Source organism: Sciurus vulgaris (genome assembly GCF_902686455.1).
Source record: "Sciurus vulgaris genome assembly, chromosome: 1".
NCBI classification, from domain to species: domain Eukaryota; kingdom Metazoa; phylum Chordata; class Mammalia; order Rodentia; family Sciuridae; genus Sciurus; species Sciurus vulgaris.
In genome coordinates, this window is record NC_136461.1 from 62,724,831 (window position 1) to 62,743,258 (window position 18,428).

The 18,428-nt window shown below is 35.6% G+C and overlaps 1 protein-coding gene across 2 annotated transcripts; it reads left to right on the forward strand.

Moving 5' to 3' along the window:
• The first annotated feature begins 14 nt into the window (after positions 1–14).
• On the forward strand, positions 15–17,758 carry TYW3 (tRNA-yW synthesizing protein 3 homolog). Of its 2 annotated transcripts, XM_079129388.1 has the most exons (6): positions 15–238; positions 2,758–2,838; positions 4,758–4,856; positions 7,146–7,217; positions 9,419–9,552; positions 16,297–17,758. In XM_079129388.1, the coding sequence occupies exons 1-6, from the start codon at positions 26–28 to the stop codon at positions 16,511–16,513; spliced, it is 816 nt and encodes a 271-aa protein (XP_078985514.1). In that variant the 5' UTR covers positions 15–25; the 3' UTR covers positions 16,514–17,758. The 2 variants fall into 2 exon arrangements, with proteins under 2 accessions (XP_078985514.1, XP_078985515.1); XM_079129389.1 differs by lacking the exon at positions 7,146–7,217.
• Positions 17,759–18,428: the final 670 nt, after the last annotated feature.

Consider the following 18,428-nt stretch of genomic DNA (forward strand, 5'->3'; position numbering starts at 1 on the left):
CTGCCCCCAGGGAGAGGCGAGACGAATGCCAAAGTGGAGAGTGCGGACTCTAAATTCCTCACGCATGGATCGCAGCGCAGAATTCAGGAGATGGAAGGCACAGTGTCTGAGTAAAGCAGATCTCAGCCGGAAGGGCAGTGTGGACGAAGATGTGGTCGAGATTGTGCAGCTCCTGAACGCTCGAGAACAGTTTTTCACTACCAGCTCCTGCGCTGGCCGCATCCTCCTCCTAGACGGGGTGAGGCTCCACTTGTGCCTTTCCAGGGCCTGCCCCTTTAATATGCAACTTTAGAAGCCCTGTGCCCACTCAGTGGAACACCCAGTCCAGCCTGTTTGTTCCTCTGGTGAATTGTCTCTGTTTCTTTATGTATGAAACAGGCTGACGGATGAATCAGACCAGTTGCTTCTAAGATAGTTTTGCCTATGGATTTCTTGGGGCGCGGTGGGGGAAGTCTTCTCATAAAGCAGATTCAGGTGTAAGGTAGGGCTTGATTTTGTGCATGTGTAACAAGCCCACAAATGATGGCCTGAAAATTATGTTGAATAGCAAGGGCTAGGGAATTTGATTTTCTGCTAGGTTGGCGAGTTTCAAGCCTGAGCCCTCACTTCAATCCTCGCTGCTACGTGGTTGAACATCATTAGGTTTAAGGAGTTCACTGCCTCCTAGCGGCTCACAGTATTATTACAACCCTGGTAATTTTGTAACAGTAAAAAAAAAATACATATATATATGTAATAGTATGTAATATACATAATATATATATAGTAGGAGATAGGGGTCAAGCTCTCGGGCTTTGGAATGATATTACTTAGAATCCAAAAATTATTGGCTGTGTGCTCTTAGGAAAATTATCTAACTTAGCTCCTTTCTGTTCCATGAACCAAGGAAAATAGTGTCTGCTCCAAAGGAATTTTGTGTGGAGGAACTAGGATCTCTTTTGAAATATTTAGCATCAAGCACCCATATTGTGTGCTTTAAAAGTTGGCTGTGTATTCATTGTATTAGTAATGTTAAATTCAGAGCATGGAAGATAGCATATTCATAGGCTGATTCTTTAGGTCCAGCACAGACTGATCATTTGCTGTTTTCCCAAGTTATCAAGGTCTGTTGGTATTTATAATGCTTCCATTGCATGTGGAGCCCTGACACTCTTGCCCACACACCCTCTCTCATCCCCTCTTTCCGCTACCCTAGCTCACTGAGACTTTAGCAGTAGTTTCCAAACAAGTCACTGAACCACTGTTCTTTCTCCTCCAAACCGATTTACACACTAATAGATTTTTTTTTTTAAAGACACAGTCTCCCTAAGTTGTTTAGAACCTTTCCTAATTTGTTGAGGCTGGCTTTGAACTTGGCAATCCTCCTGCCTCAGTCTCCCAAGCTGCTGGAATTACAGATCTGGGGCCACCACAGCTGGCTAAATAAACTTTTAAAGCAGAATTTTTTTGGTCACTCATTTTTGCTGAAACTTTTTATTGCACACTTTTTTCCATCAGAAAATACAAACCTCTATTGTACCTTTCAACACTATTTTCCACAACTTCTCTTCATATCAAGCAAACCACAGAAACTGAACTATTCTCTTATCTTGTATTTATCAACTCTTGCCTTTGCTCATATTTTTCTTTCTGAAATGTTTTCCCCATCTCTGCATATCTGAGACATGATTCCCAAAACTTCCCTTTTTTACCTGAAAATACACACAATACACACTACCCACTTAGAGGTAATGACTGCTCTGGTCTGTCTTAAGCTTTGTGTGAACCTCTTTTTATTTTATTTATTATATCATATTATATTTATTTTTACCCTGTCTTATTTTAGGAAGGGTTTGAGCAACTTACCAGAAGGAAACAAGAAAAAAATTAAAAGTGGGGAAATCCAAATAAAGGAAATACAGATAACATAAATCTGAGATGGCATTTGTGCTTAAATCATGCAATTAGATCCTGTAAACTTGGTAAAGAGGCATCACATAGTGGCTCAGAGATTTATAGTAGCCAGTACGAGGTCGTGCACATAAGTTACCAAAGTCCTACAATGAAAACAAAACAGATATTCAAAACATACTGCTTTCTGGTTCCAAGGCTAGACAGCAGTCTCCTATGGACCCATTGTATAAATACTTTGTAGAAGTTCAGTGGTTTCTGTGCATGTGATTTCCTATCTTTTCTTTGCAGTGTTTTAAGGGTAAAGTATGTATATACCTTATAGGATTTTGCAATAAACATTTGTCCATTTAAGTCATTGTTAAAACATTTTCCTTCTTGAAACTTTGACCTTTAGTCCTAGCTCTCTTTGGGGCTGCATATGAAGTCTAATACAGAAATAACAAATTTATGCCCATAGGGACCAGGGAAGTATCATAAAGGTGTGAACAGCATAGGCATCAGTAAAGAGTGATTGGTCTTTCGTATTATTGAGGCAGTCTGCTATCCTACAAAAGGATTCAAAGAAAATTTAATACAGTGCTAGCCAAATAAAACTGTACAACTCAGATGCTGCTAGAGGAAACTGATTGTAATTCTTTTCTCACAAAAATGTTTCAGAAAATATTAAGTACCTTTACCTTTCAAATAAGTCAAATTATTTGAGGTCATTTTTGTTTGGGCCTAACTTTACCCAAAAATGTATTGAATTGTTTTCAGTAATTCTTAAAACATTATTAGTTTAAGAAAGCCTATAATATACTATACATTGTACTTATTATTTTTGTAAATATTTTATGATTAAATTTCTATTATTTGTTATTTTAGGGTATAAATGGTTTGGGGGTTCAGAAACAAAACTGTTGCTGGCTGCTGGTTACACACATACCTTGTGTAAAAGATGATGTGGTAAGTTCTTATATATAAATTTAGAAATAAACTCTAATTCACAGTTACTTTAAATACATATGAAAAGAACAACTTTCAAGGTGATTTATGTGCATAATTATAATGGCTAAAGATTAGAAAGCTTTCATTACAATGGCTTTTTTGGGTCCTAGGAGATAAAAGTGTGGAAGTATAAATATGTATGCAAGCATTACTTACTGTGGCTTGACGAAACATATCCTTATGGACATAATAGAAAGTTTATGGATGATGGACTGGTTAGATCCAAATTTTCAATTCTGCTGTTTAATAACTGTGTAACCTGGAACAAATTATAGAAGGAGAAGGGGATTAGACCTGACTTTGCATTACCAGCTTCACTGATGTAAATAAATTATACATTTCTTACCAGGATTGCTTTTGAAAAATCTTTATATTTGTGCTCGGTTAGTTTCCTAAATTGAAGTGTTTATATGAGTTCATATAAGTTTGTATTAGTCTGGAACTTTTCATTTCCAGTGAATTTAGAAATCCAATTCCGTCTTATGCAGAAATCACAATTTTTATCCAGAAAGGACAGAGGTGAAGATGGAATCAGGCACTGTTGTTCCAGGTACTCAAATATTATCTTTAGGGTACTACTTCTGTCTCTAGTTTTTGATACTGGTTCTCTGCATGTTTGCCCATATATTTTCTGCTGCAGATGTTCTTTGTGGCAGGAATGATAGGTACCAGGAACCCCAGCAGAAAAAAGACTTCCTTTTCCTGAAATTCATGCGTTAGTCCCGGAGAAGTACTCTGAGTTGTCCTGTGTGGATTACTGTTCTCCCTTTTAGCTCAATTATTTTTACTAGTGGAATGATATGATGTCCTTGATCAAACATAAACATTTGACACTTCTGATATGATAGATTGACAGTCATATCAGAAACAAATGATGTGAATGAGGGGTGGGGGAGTGCTGACTAGGAATGCTTGGCAGACAGAAATAATAACTATCTTATGTAAATTCTAGCTCAGACATAATATTACATGTTTCACTAGGTGGTCAGGCTGTGCTGAAGGATAGACTATAACATGAGTGCAGCCAAGGTCAAAAGGCAGGTAAGTGCCACACAGGAAGGAGACTAGTGCATGATTTAAGGTTGCTAAGAACAGACAACACACACAGTAGGCTCAAATAATATAATGTTTATTTACAGCAAGAGAAGAGAGACAACAGAAGATCTAACTGCTTGCTGTGTTTTAGGCCCCATGGCTAACAGATCTATAACACAACTGACCAGGGCATTTTGAGTGCATACACCCCACTTTGTGCTACAGTAAAAGGACCCTGATCCTTGCCCCATAGAGTCTGAAATCTAGAAAGTTGGGGACGTGCCTGAGAGCCACTGACATATGTAACTAAGCAATTCCAAGGAAAGTTTACTTATGCCCACTACAGAGGGAACTGGAACATATTGACTGTACTCTGAAATTTTTGTGTGTGCAATGCAATTGTGAGTTTATCAGGACATTCTATACCAAGCAGAGTTCTTGGGAACACAAAGGAGGTATCAAATTTTCTTGGACTCTTCTCTTACAATACATATGACTGTTTCAATCTAACAATAAATTTAAACAATTCTCCTAGCACAGTTTTCAGATAACATATTTCTTTTTTTAAAAAGTCTGTTATGGAATTAAATAAAGTAAGCTACTACTTTAATTGGAAAAAATAGTTCAGAAGGTTTATGGAAGAATTGGAAATCAAGTCTTTACAGAAAATAATCAAATTAACCAGTTTTTGCTGAAAGGATCAAGAAAGCAGAAGGAAAAGTTATTGCAGAAAAAGTATGCTGTTTGAGAATTTCTAAGAAAAATTAAAGGTATATGTGAGATAAAGTGTCACCTATGGATCCTATAGTTGAGTCTGATGCTATCACTTTTCATCGATGTAGATGGTAGCTCTGAAGAAAGCCAAAGGTGATGCTGTTTTCAAATTTGAACCATTTGTTCTTCACGTGCAGTGTCAGCAGTTGCAGGACGCACAGATGCTGGTAAAACTTTTACATTGTACTTTAATTTATAAGTCCAGGTAAATTTAATTTTAAACATTAAGTTTCCTATAAAAATAACATGATGTTTATTCAACTATTCATTTATTTATTCATCTATCTGATCAATCCATTTATCTTATTAAAAAAGTACATAATAATCACTTGCAAAACAGAATGTCCAAATTGTTCTTCCTATTTTCTTCTTAACCTTTATATTTATAAATTATACTTCAACATTGTATATTTTGGTTTTGCTTGCTGAGTTCTTAGAGAAAACACCATGGAACTATGTTAAAATTTATCCCAAAGAATATTTCATTTTTCTCATCATTTAAATGAGTATTGAGTCAATGTCCTTTTAGTTGTGATTCTGTTTCATCTCCCTATTCATTTTTGTACTTTTGATATTTACATATAAAATTAAATTGTGTTATGACATTCATTTAGCAAGAATGCATTGAGTCCCAGTGTGTCAGGCACATGATTAGAGATCATTTGCTTTTCCCTCAAAGTTGGGGAATAGCAAACAAACAAACAAACAAAAACTGAACAGGCATTTAAAGAGAGTACTAGCAAGGTGCAAAATGTCCTCAGAATGAAAAAACAATCTGGTGATAGAGAATATTTTATGTAAAGGATGGTCTTTAGCACAGGCTTCTCTGAAGAGGTTTCTTTAAGCTAAGACTTAGAAGGAACAGAAAGAATCAGGCCTCTAACTGGAAAATGAATATTCCAAACAGATGGAAAAGTATATAGTACAAGTTTCAGAAACAAGAAAAGGCATGATGTATTCATAGAACAGGAAAAAGACCCAGGTCTAAAGGGGAGAGCATACCAAGAGAAGGTGAGAGAGGTAGACCAGGACCAGCCACTGGGGGCCTTGTAGAAAAGAGTTTGGATTGTTTTCTGACTTGATGAGGTTTGTTTTGAAACCTCAGATCTGCTCCAGCAAAATTAGCAGTTGGTCACAGTGATCTAAGTGGGAAATGGTGGTGGCTTGACCCAAGATGACAGAACTGAAAAAAGAGGAGAAAAATAGATTCACTTTAGTGAATCCGCTGTTGAGGTTGCCTCTGGAAGGGCAGTCTGAGAGAGAAGGAGAAAAAGGAACCAGTGATTACTCCCTAGCTCTGACTTGAGCACGTGGGTATTTGGTAGTACCCTTTTTCAGATGGGGAGTGCTGAAAGTCTAAATGGTAGGAATCAAAAATTTGAGTCATATATTTCTCGTGAAATGTCTTTGAGATACTGTTTTCATGCAGATACCTGTCTGTTAGGCTGCCATAATAAAATATTAGACTAGATGACTTAGAACAAAAGAAATTTATTTTCTCACAGTCTGGGTGCTGAAAGTGAAAAATCCAGGTGCCTGCAGGTTTGGTTTCTCCTGAGGCCTTTTTCCTTGACAGGGGATGGCCACCTTCCCCCTATTCCCTCTCATAGCCTTTCCCTCTGCACTTTTCTCAGTGCACATCACTGGCATCTCTTTCTCTTCTCATATGGACACCAGTCCTATTGAATTACTGCCCCACCCTTAGTACCTTAATGAACAACTTAAAGGCCCTATCTCCAAATCCAGTCACACTGGAGACTAGGCTTTAACATATGAATTTTGAAGCCCTATGAACATAATTTAGTCTATATTAACACTTAAATGAAAATTTAAAATTGGCTTTTGGGTAGAATTCTGAAGCTCTGAGGAGCAACAGTGTTTCCAGACACTGTCAAACTTACCCCGGGGGACGAATTCATTCCCGATTAAAACTACTGAGCTGGAGAAAAGAAGAGGCCCACATTTGGTCCCAAGGGCCACATACGGAGATATTTAGAGACTGATAGAGTAACATAGTCAACCCACGAGATCAAAATTTTTGTATTTTATATGCTTTTCTCATATTATTTCAACAGTTTTTTTTTTTTTTTTTTTTTTTTTAGAATTAGAAATGGCACTGAGATAATCTGTTGAAAACATTTCACTCATTAAAAGAATTTTGTTTACTTTTAAACAACATGGGAATGATTGAATTTTTTTGGTTTTTTGGTTATTTTCTGCTTTATGTAAACAACTACTAACCAAATGTCTCTGTTTTATTGAATTCTAGTTTTACTCTTTCAATGACACCTCCAGAGTCAATATTCTGGTATATCTAATAGAAATGCAATTAGAACTTTTAAGCAATAAACCTTAATAGATTTTGGGGTCACATAATGTTTCTGCCAATTATGGAATTGCATAGATGATCTGATTAGCTAGAGTATCAGAATTTAACAAGTTTTAATTTCTTACAGCACTCAGTGGCAATTGATTCTGGTTTCAGAAACTCTGGCATTACAGTGGGAAAGAGGGGAAAGACTATGTTGGTAAGATATATTTTGGCCCAAAGCATTTCTTTGAGTTGGACAAATTTTATTGTCATTTTCTTCAGCAACGTATTCTGTTCTAAATGGCGAATTCCAGAGTTTAAATTTACATTTGAAGTTTTATATTATAATTCTCTTTGCTTACTTTTAACCTGATTTCTATCCTCATCCTGAGTAGTCAAGACATGATTTAATAAGCACCATGGTATAATGACAAAAGTCACAGAGGAGTCTGAAGTCCTCTCTATTGATAACACTGGGCCCCAGCTATTACATGAACTCATGCAAACTCATTTAATTCCTTGGGGTCTGAATTTTCTTAGTTCTATCAGAGATCCAGCGACCTACTGAATCAGGGCCAAATCCAGTCCACAGGGAGCCAGATTCCACTATGCTCATGGATGAATTATTGGCTAAAGTTGCTTTTGTGCCACAGTAGCAGAATTGAGTAGCTATGACAGATACTGAATGGCCCACAAAGTGAAAAATATTTACTGCCTGTCATTTCACAAAAAATGTTTGCTGGTTCCTGACTACATGCTCTTTAAGGCCCACATTTTTTATCCTTTCATGGCAAAGCCAACCCTGAGTTATTTTGCCAAATTCTGATCTCCTATGGTATTCACTGTTTGACATGGGATGTCTTGTTTGTTTTTGAACTGTTTCAGATTATCCTCTATTCTAGCTCCCTAGAGTTTTTAAAATCTATTTTTAACAAATAGCCTATTTCCTAAATAAGGCAGACCGACAAAAGAAGACACCTGCAAAGCAAGTCTAAATAGAAAATCAAAGTCCTCAGTACTGGTTTGTGTCCTCACCTGACTCCACACTGAATCTGGTGTTCCAAGTGATAACACAACTGTTTCTGGTGTTCCAAGTGATAACACAACTGTTTCCCCACATTTCTCTTCTTTGTCCTCTGTATGTAATCAGTTAGAAGTTGTATCGCTTTTCCCTCTCATTTCTCACCCTGACTGTACCCCAGGTCCTCTGCTGCTGCCTCTATTTCAGCCCTCATTATTCCTTACCTCAATCTTTTTACACTTGTCTCTTGACTGGCTTTCCTATTTCCAGGTTTTGTCCTAGAGTCCCTGCAAGCAATACTGTCAAAATCCCCCTTCTAAAAAAAAATCATGGTCTCCAGATATTTTCTCTGATATTCAAATTATCTTATGTCTCTGTGTTTTTGCTCATCTTCCTCTAGCACACTTATACTCCAGCCATATGGAACTATTAGATGTTTCCCCAAAGGCATTACGCTCTTCCATGTTTCTGTGCCTACAGATAAGTTCTTCCTCTAGTTAGAGCACCCCCTTCCCCTTTTTTTATGTCTGGTGAAATTGCACATATCCTTTTCCATAAAGCTGAGTCCTCAGCCTTAATCAGTGGTTTCTCTTCCACCTTTTTGTTAATATTGTGAGTATGCGCACATGCATGTGCGTGCTTGTTTCTTTATGGTAGTATGTAAGTTATGTGGCAATTCTTTGTTCACCTATTATTTTCTATTCTAAGGTGTGAGCTCTTAAAGGCAGAAATCATATTATATTCCTCTTGTATTTTCATACCTTAAAGGAGGCCTAGAATATTGCAGATGCTCAGTAAAGATTCAGTAAATGAATTTTTATTCCTCATAATAATTTTTGTTACTGTTGTTCTTAACTGCTTTCCACTGTTAGGGTCTGCTTAGAATATGTTGACTGTTTCATCAGCAGGGTTACTAAGATTGGCAACCCTCACACATTAAGAAAGCAACTTTGTGTGGCAGGGGAGCCGTGGTTTACTCTTGAAACCATTCTTAGCTCAAACACTGCTAAGAGGTTCTTTGTATCCAGTCTCTCTTAATTTTCCCTTAAGGCTTCTGTTAAGGTTTCATTTATTTCTTTTCTTTAAATTGCGTACTAAATCTTCTAAGCCATAGTGAGATTGAAACTGTTCAAAGTTATTGGATTCTTAGATATTATCTGCTTCCCTGAAAGATAATATGTAGAATGCTTTCTTCAGAAATGACTGTATATTATGGGAAAATCTATTTAATCTCCTTTGGTTCAACTGTGTTCAGCTAAATTATACCAAAGAACAGACTTACATACTGTAATGGAACTAAGCTATGTTCAAACTCAGGCCTGATTGGGACTTTTCTTTAGTTATCTTCAGTGTCTCTATTATAAAGTCTTCATATCTAAATTGTTTTTTCTTTCTAGGCTGTCCGGAGTACACATGGTTTAGAAGTTCCATTAAGTCATAAGGGAAAATTGATGGTGACAGAAGAATATATTGACTTCCTGTTAAATATAGCAAACCAAAAAATGGAGGAAAACAAGAAAAGAATTGAAAGGTATATTAATTAGATATTTTCATATTATTCTTTATATGTCTAGGTCATCCTTGAAAATATTATTTCATACCATCATTTGTTTATAATCTCAACTGCTTTTCTACTTCAAGCCTTATCATAAATAATTAAAAGATGATCAAGGTAATAGGTGAGAATAGGTCAGAAGAGATGAGGAACTAAGTGGAACATAAAGGTAGCTGGACATGTGACCACCAGAAACAAGCATTAAGGAGAGAAATGTAATCATTTAGGAAAGAGCCCACCAGCACAGAACTGTAACTGATAGGTAAGGCGGCCAGGGAAGGTGCGCACACTGACCCTGCTTGTGACACACCAAATATTACCTGAAATCTCCCTCTGAGGAGTATAGCCTGGTTAATTTCTGTCTGACAAAGTTTTTACACCTCTGGCCAGTTCAACAGCCATCTCTTGTCATGGATTCAGTCTAGAATTGCCAAAATTATCCAGCCAGGAAAGAGTACAGCTATCTGTTCACATCTTTATACTTTTGTTCTTTAACTTCACCTTCTGGCAAATGAAACTCTTACATTAACTTTCTTTCTCAACATTTCCTAGTATGTCTCTTTGCCAAGTGATTCTCCATATCATAATGAGAATCATGTCCGTAAAGTCCAGAGGAATCCTACTGCTTTACTTGCCTGCTTAAAATTCTTTAATATCTAGAATTTTTCTGAAATAGCTGAGACTAGAAGTGCCAAGTAGCAGTGTAGCCTGGGGAAAAGAGGTTATTACCAGTCTCCAAGGTTTAAAGCCTGGTTCCACCAAGTTACTTTCTTGGCTTCCTTTTTTTTTTTTTTTTTTTTTTTAATCTCTAATTTGAGAGAAGTACCTACCTTAAAGAACTATTATTAGTATTCATTTGATCACATGTGCATATGGCTGGCCCTCCCTGTCATATGGTTGACTCTCGGAATAGGATAGCCCTTTCTCTTCATTTGCTCATAGAGAATAAACTTGTGACCACATCAGTACCACCATCCAGACTTTCTCAACTGGGGATCCTCATTTGAACCCTGGAATTCACAAATTAATTAAAAGACTATTTTTTCAACTCTCCCAGATATGACATGTATCATGTACCATTTTAGACACACTGAAGAGAAGTTAATTCATTATGTACAGAGGATGTCTTAGAGCATAAGGGCTTAATTTTCTAACTAAACCCTGTCAGAGAAAATTTGACCATAAAAACCTGGCCACAAAGAGCAAGCATTCTAACTCAAGTGATGATTCCAGCTAATCTACTGAAGAGCAACTCTCCCTTCCACCAGAATACAGATTTGAACTATATGTAGGTATTTATTGGTACCACTCCAAAAGTTTACTACTTTTGTTAGATAGTAATCCAGTGAGACTGTTTGTTAAAATGTAGGAGGTAGCAAATCAGCTTTCTCTGTTTCCTTACTTGCATTTCAATAAGATTATAAATATAGCCCAAGATCAACTAACTATACACCTGGTGAAGTTAATTGAGCCACGTTCACCAACTATAAAATCAAATTATGCTTTAAATCCATTGACTCAAAAATGTTTTGAGATTATAGTATGCATGCTGCTATCAAGAGAGCTCTATGCTCATCATATAAAATCAGGGAAAAATTAAAGAAGGGTAAAAATGTCTTAAGATACTGATTAGAAGATTACATGTGAATTCAAAAAGTATGAACAAATTAGGGAGCTCCCTTGGGAACAGATGTATATTCAGCCAAATGCAGAGGAAGAGTTACTCTTCTGTTGAAAAAGAGAAGAAATAATAAACACTGGAGGTGATTGGTTAGGCAATCACACGGGGAATACTAGAAATGTTTTGTCATAGGACCATTTCATAACTCAGATATCTCTAAGAGAATTGTAAAAACTCCAGAATAATTCTGATGTGTAAAATGTGTAACATTTCAGCAGCAAGATATATTCTGGAAACATGGAAATCAAAATTAATAGAAAATATTGTTTTCTATTATAATATTTAATAGAAGAAAGATCTTATTCATGAAAAAAAAAAAAAAAAAAAAAAACAGTCCCCAAGCCCCTTGTCAGTGGGAAGGGATTTATCCAGCAGGAACAGCTGAGTTCCTGTGGTTTCTGGAGCTGAGCAAAACAGGCTTGCAAGTTGCAGCCTGCCATATAAATTGCCGATTTGGAGACTGGAAGAGACAGGGACTAACACCAGACACAGTAAGATAATTTCATACATAACGATTTCCAGGTGAGACATAGGAAGCTTGAAGATCTTTTTACTAACTACAAGAGGAAGGCATTCTTTGTGTCTGTTAATAAGAGGTCAGGACATGGATCAGATGAAACCACCATTTGGCTATAAGTAGAATGAAATTAACCATGCTCTTCTTTTCATCAACTATATAATAAGAAAATGTTAAATAAAACATAGAATAAAAGGGCTGAATATATTGGCATATAATATTGTTAAGAATAAAGAAATCTAAAAGAGTAATTGAATCTACTTCCAGTGGTTGATTTTTTTTTGACTCTTTTAACTATGGTAAAATAATGTATAACATGAAATTTACCATTTTATCCAGTTGCATTAAGAACATTCACATTGTGTGCAACTGTTGTCACTGTCCATCTCTAGAACTTTTTCATCATCCTAAATAGAAACTTATACCAATTAAATAATAAATAACTCCTAATTCCCCATACTTCTAGCCCCTGGTAAGTACTAATCTATTTTCTGTCTCTGAAATTGACTATCATATAATTGAGATCATGAAATATTTGCCCTTTTATGTCTGGCTTGTTTCACTTAGCTAATGTCTTCAAGATATATTCATGCTGTAGCACATATCAGAATTTTATTTCTGTTTAAGGTGATAATACTACCTTGTGTTAATAGACTGCATTTTGTTTATCCATTCATCAGTCATGGACATTTGGACTGTTAGCACCTTTAGATACTGTGAACAATGCTACTCTGAACATCAGTGTCCAAATATCTCTACAAGTCCCTGCTTTCAGTTCTTTGAGGTACATACTCAGAGTGTAATTCTCAATCGTGGTAATTCTACATTTTTTTAAGAGCCCCAATACTGTTTACCATAGCAGTTGTGCCATTTTACATTACCAACATTAATGAGAAATTAGAAACTATATCCTGGCTGATATTTTTTATTTTCTGATATTTTAATAATAGTAATCAGAGTAGGGTATGAAGTGGTATCCATATAGTCTTGCTTGGCATTTCCCTAGTAATTAGTGATGCTTAGCATCGTTTCATGTACTTATTGGCTGTCTATCTTCTTTGGAGAAATATCTATTTGAGTCCTTTGCCATTTTTTAATTCAGTTGTTTGGTTTTTTGTTGTTTAGTCATTGGAGCTTTGTATCTATTCTGGATATTAGTCCCTTATCAGTTGAGTTGCCTTTTCAATTTCTTGATAACCATCCTCTGGTGTTTGAAAGCTATAAATTTTTATGAAATCCAGTTTATGTATTTTTTCTTTTGTTGCCTGTGAGTTTAGTCTCATACTCAAGAAATCATTTCCAGATTCAATATCATAAAGCTTACCCCCTATTTTTTCCCAGAGTTTTACAGCTTCAGTTCTTACATTTAGGTCTGCGGGTTATTTTGGGTAAACCAATGGTTGATTTCTAATACTGAAAGTAAATGACTGAGTGAAGGACTGATGAGATTGGATCATCTTTTTTTTTTTTTTTTAACCACAATTGCTCTCCAAGTTCCATGTGAACTCCTTGTGTATCCCAGCCTAGCTCTGTCCTCAGTCTCTCCCAGGAGAGATTGTACTTGGTCCTTGACAGCAAGGACACCAGGTATTTCCAGAGTAGCCTTAACCCCATCATAAAAGTGATAGATGGGGTGAGGATGAATAAGTATTTATGAGTTTTTTCAACGTGGAACATACTGGAAAACATAGAATTTGAAAACAAATTTCTGACTTATTGAGTAAGATAGTTTCTCAAAGAAGCATTTGAAGTTTTTATTTCAAACATTCAGCAAAAGAAAACTTTGTCCCATCTTACCAGGTTTTTTTTTTTGTTTTTTTTTTTTGTTTTTTTGGTAACCTAAGAATGTAGCTTTGAACTGTTAGGATTTTGTAATGGAAGATTAAAGCATCTGTTCCTCTTTAATTACCTTGTGTTATGTGATTGAAGAGACATTTTACACAAGCTGCCATTTCTCTTATCATAAAAGACCCATTTAATTTTATTTTGCATTTTCTAGGAATAAAGTATAATCTAGAAAAAAAGCTTTGGTTACCAAAGCTTGAGGTATAGGATAGGTAGACATGGGTAGAGGAACAGGTCACTACCTATCCTGGGTGGCATCTTGTGGTCAGACAAGGGTGGTCACACTATGTTGAGGCATGCTCAGATTTATGTGTTAGATAAAGTGTGATAAAGTGTGATAATGACCAACCCTGGAGAAGAAGGTCAAGCCAAGAGTGGAGGTTTTCATGAATGTAAGGGACTGAACAGAGTATTAGTAGGTGGCATGAGCAGATCAAGAAATTTAACCTGGCAAAGAATTGATGAGCCCGCTGCATTCTGACCTCATCTCTTAAATCTGAGGTAGGCAGGATTTGGAAGAATAAGCAGTCTCCACTTCAGAGGAGAAGGGGAAATGGTGATTAGAGGAGTTTTCAGTTGGATATAAAGGGTGCATTAAATAAAAAGATTGTTACCATAGGAAAAGGCCCAAATGTTACTTGTCAATTTTACTCTTTCTCCTTTAAGTATACCTATTTCTTTGAGATTGATTTAGTCGTTGAAGAAATATTTATTGAGCACCTATCACTATGCCAAGCACAGTACTGGATATGAGTGTCCTGTGGTGAGTGCAAGTGTTCCTAAAACAGGGATAGGATATGTAGTAATCTTGTCACTTATGATAGTTGTGCTTTAAAGCCTGTCCAAATAGAATCTTGCCTGTTCCTTGAGTTAAAGAAAAGAAAATTGATCAAAACAATAATATATTCTGTAGTCAAAATTTTCCTGTTATAATCTCTTAATAATAGAATATATAAGTAACATGGGATCCCCACAACAGGACGGGAATTTCCAACTTCCAGATCATTCTAATTGGGGACGTAGGATAGTACACAGCTACCTTCTTTATTTGGTAGTTATTCATTCTTTTTTTTCAGCACTTTCTTATTGAGTGTGCCAACCTTGTGCTTCATGCTAAGAATATAACAGGAAACAAGATAGGGTCCTGGTCTCATGAAGCCTATACTATTTAAAAATAGTCATTATTAAAAACTCTGTGCCAGGCACTGTGTTAGATGCTTACCTATCTCATCTGTAATCCTCTGACAATCCTGCTAGGTACACAATATTATCCAGTTTTCTAGATGAGGAAATCAAGACTCAGTGAAGTTACTTGGAATTAACCTACCTCAGCCTTCCCAGTGGAATGCTGGTGTCAAACACGTGCAGCACTTTATGCCCCCTGCTGCCTTCCAATATGCTTAGAAGGTCTGTCACATACATTTACAGTCTGCTACTGCATCAGGCAGATCATTAATGTTGCACCTTACAATGGGTGTAGAGAAGAAAGGAAACCCAATTTTCAGGGAGCTTACAGATTATTGTCTTAAGAACGTAACACTAAAACTGCAATGGAAAAATAAAAGAACAATTTTTATTTTAAAAAATTCAAGTAACTAATAAATGAAATGTCACTTGCAAACAAAGATATAAAAAATTAAAATAATGAGATACCATGTTAATCTGTCAATGTAAGGCATATATATGGTTTTTGTTTTTTGTTTGGTTTTTTTTTTTTGGCTTTTCTGTGGTGCTAGGGATTGAATCCAGGGCCTTGTGCTTGCAAGGCAAGCACTTGACCAACTGAGCTATAGCCCCAGTCCAAGGCATGTTCTTTGATGGTAATATTTAATCTATAAGTGAAGTGGTCTCTCTCAAGTACTGCTATAAGAAGCATATTTTTTTAAACGTCCACCCTGGAAAACAGGCAGTATTTTATCAAGTGCCTTAAAATGTTCATACCTTTAACCATATGATTACATTTTTAGGTATCTATTGTAAGGAAATGGCCAGACACTCAGCCCAAATCATTTTCCAAAATGATTTTTACATTGTGTTTGTATTAGGAAAAATTTGAAAATAAAGGCCTATCTAGATAACATAATGTTATACTGTTATTAAAAAGTATTTTGTAGTTCATTTGATGATACAGAAAAATGTTTTCAATAAATATTAAATTTGAAAAGCAATGTAAAACTTTATATGTAATATAATTGTTCAAAAAACAACAGTTATACATATTTAAGTGCATGAATTCAGACTACATTAATGAACTGGAAAGAAAAAATATTGATAGTGTATCTATGTAAAGGTGTTCAGACTCTAAAGTGAGCCTCTTACATGTATGATTTTTAAAATAAAATAATAATTTTTAGGGTTCCTACCCCACTTCACTTGATTCCTACCCCACTTCACTTGATTCCTACATCCAGGATAGAAAGGAAATTTAGGTTGAATAGAAGGCATTGAGAGATGATTCGAGCCCAGTTTTCAGAATTGCTCTTAAAGAACTGAACGTATTTTGTTCCTATTTAAACAGTGATAAAGGCAGGAAGCATATTTTTTCTTTGATTCATTTTATATTTATAAAGCTAATATAAGACATTGTCAAATTTATATAATTTATAAAATTTGTGTGTGTTTTAGTCATTCGCTTTCAGAATATACAGATATAACAGTTGTACTTAATTCTTTACAGGTTTTATAACTGTCTACAACTTGCTTTGGAAAGAGAAGAAATTATTAACTCACATACCCAGAAAGAGAAAAATAACCCATTCTGTACTCCTAAGAAAAAGAGAAACCCAGAAAAAACACATGGCAAGTGTATTCCTGAAGAAAATGATAAAGAACCTGAAAATGATGATGACAGTGACCCAGGAATCACTGTTGCTATCTTCCCCAAAGATTACTAAGATTTGGTTCTGAAGTGTTTTAGTAAAATAATGTTTATAATAGGTTTTATAAAACTGCTCTTTATAAGAGTATTTTAGCTTGTTGATGTCAGCCATTCAGAAAAGCAAGATTTAATTTCTCTGTGTTTTAGAGAACAACATTTTACAGGCTTCTGTGGCTTTTTCTTGTATGTTTGCTCATGAATTACTGCATTTTTTAGTCACAATCATTGCAAAAATAAAACAATGATTTTCAATGCTTCTTTGTTTCAATGACTACTTCTACAAAGAAGGAAAACTTAAGTATAATATCCTTTCAAGACAACCTCACCATCGTGGACATTTGAATAAAAATCATAGTAACCTCTTTTTAATTTTCAACTTTGAAACTTCTAGCTGTTGGAGAGGGGTCAGAGTTCATTTCTGTTGCCATAGGATACAGTGCAAATTATTTTCCTCTCTTTTAACCTTGTTGATAAAACAACTGATGCCCCTTTTGTTCAGGACAAAATACCAGAACCCTCTTTCCCCATTATTTCTCACAAACCAGAGCTTGCCCTGGCACAGTCTCTGAAACATTTAGCTATAGTTTTTCCAAAGACTGACCAGAAATGCTAAGATAAACAGACTAAAAGACAAAAAAAATGTGCTATGGAAAATTGCAAGGGTCAGACTTCTCAAGTGTGAATTCTGTGACTGCTACATAGAAGTTGGAGATCCTTGAGGAGACCACCTAATTTCCAAGGACTTCCATTTCCCTTTCTGCAAGGTAGTAATTCTATGTACACTAGAGGAGTATCGACAGGATCAAGTTAAAATGTGAAAGTATGTACTAATAGACCATTATATACATGTTACTATTTTCATTATAAAATTAAGATGATTTTATATTGTATTTTCAGAATATGCCAACTCAAAACAATTATATATTTGAAAGGAAATCAGTTAGTGAATAAAGTATAAAATGAACATATAAGAAAAATTAAGACAGTAAACATTGAGTTATGATTCTGTCATTTCCTAAAATTTTATAATTTATCTGTCTTAACTTTATATCAATTATATTTTGATTTGCACCACTGATGTTTGTCTTCTGGCAGTGTTTTATATTGTATTTTTAATATAAGTTGATTTCATAGTCATTTATTGTCTTCTCAAAATAATCAGGGGTGGTGTTCAGGCAGTTCTAAAGTTAGTAGAAGGTTTTTCATTTCTCTGAACTACTCTTTTTCAGTCTATAAAATAAAATAGCTATTTATTTATTGACCTGATTTCTGTTATTTCCGCAATATTTAGGGAATCTTCTAATCCAGACCCAGTCCCAAATTGTTTGACTGCTCAAGAAAGAGCTTGCTATCCAGTCATTGGTACTGTTGGTCACTCTCCCATCCATGAATTGCTCTTTTATAGGTTTCCTGAATACAATCTTCCAAATCATTTCCCTGTTTAAAGTGAATCCTTCTCAGTTCGTTTCCTCTCATTCTTTAAAGTTTTCAATACTTACTATCCCTTAGAATCCTCTTTGGAACTTTGAAAACATACAGAAGGCACCTAGGAATGAATCTTCAGGGAGGGTCACAAGGAATTGTACTTCTTCATTGTTCCCAAGTTGTTCTTTTAAACCAAAGATTTAAATGCCTAGGCATCCCCAGATTTCTCTTTTGCCTTCATTTAGCATTCTTCTCTTCATCCCAACCATCTCACCCATTCCAGGAGACAACCCAACAGGCAGTGATACCTAGCTCTCTTGCCCTTCCTGTCACTTAATCTGTGGCTCCTTGCGGGACCTCTTCAGTAGAACTTTTATTTGCTTAAGGTTTTCTCTTTTGTTAGATGTCTCCTCTCCTTATTTTTTGTCAAGAGAAAGCAGGTCTTTGTTGGGACTGTTTTTTGTCTGAGCCTATTGATATTTTGGGGCTGCCGACTTTCCCAGTGC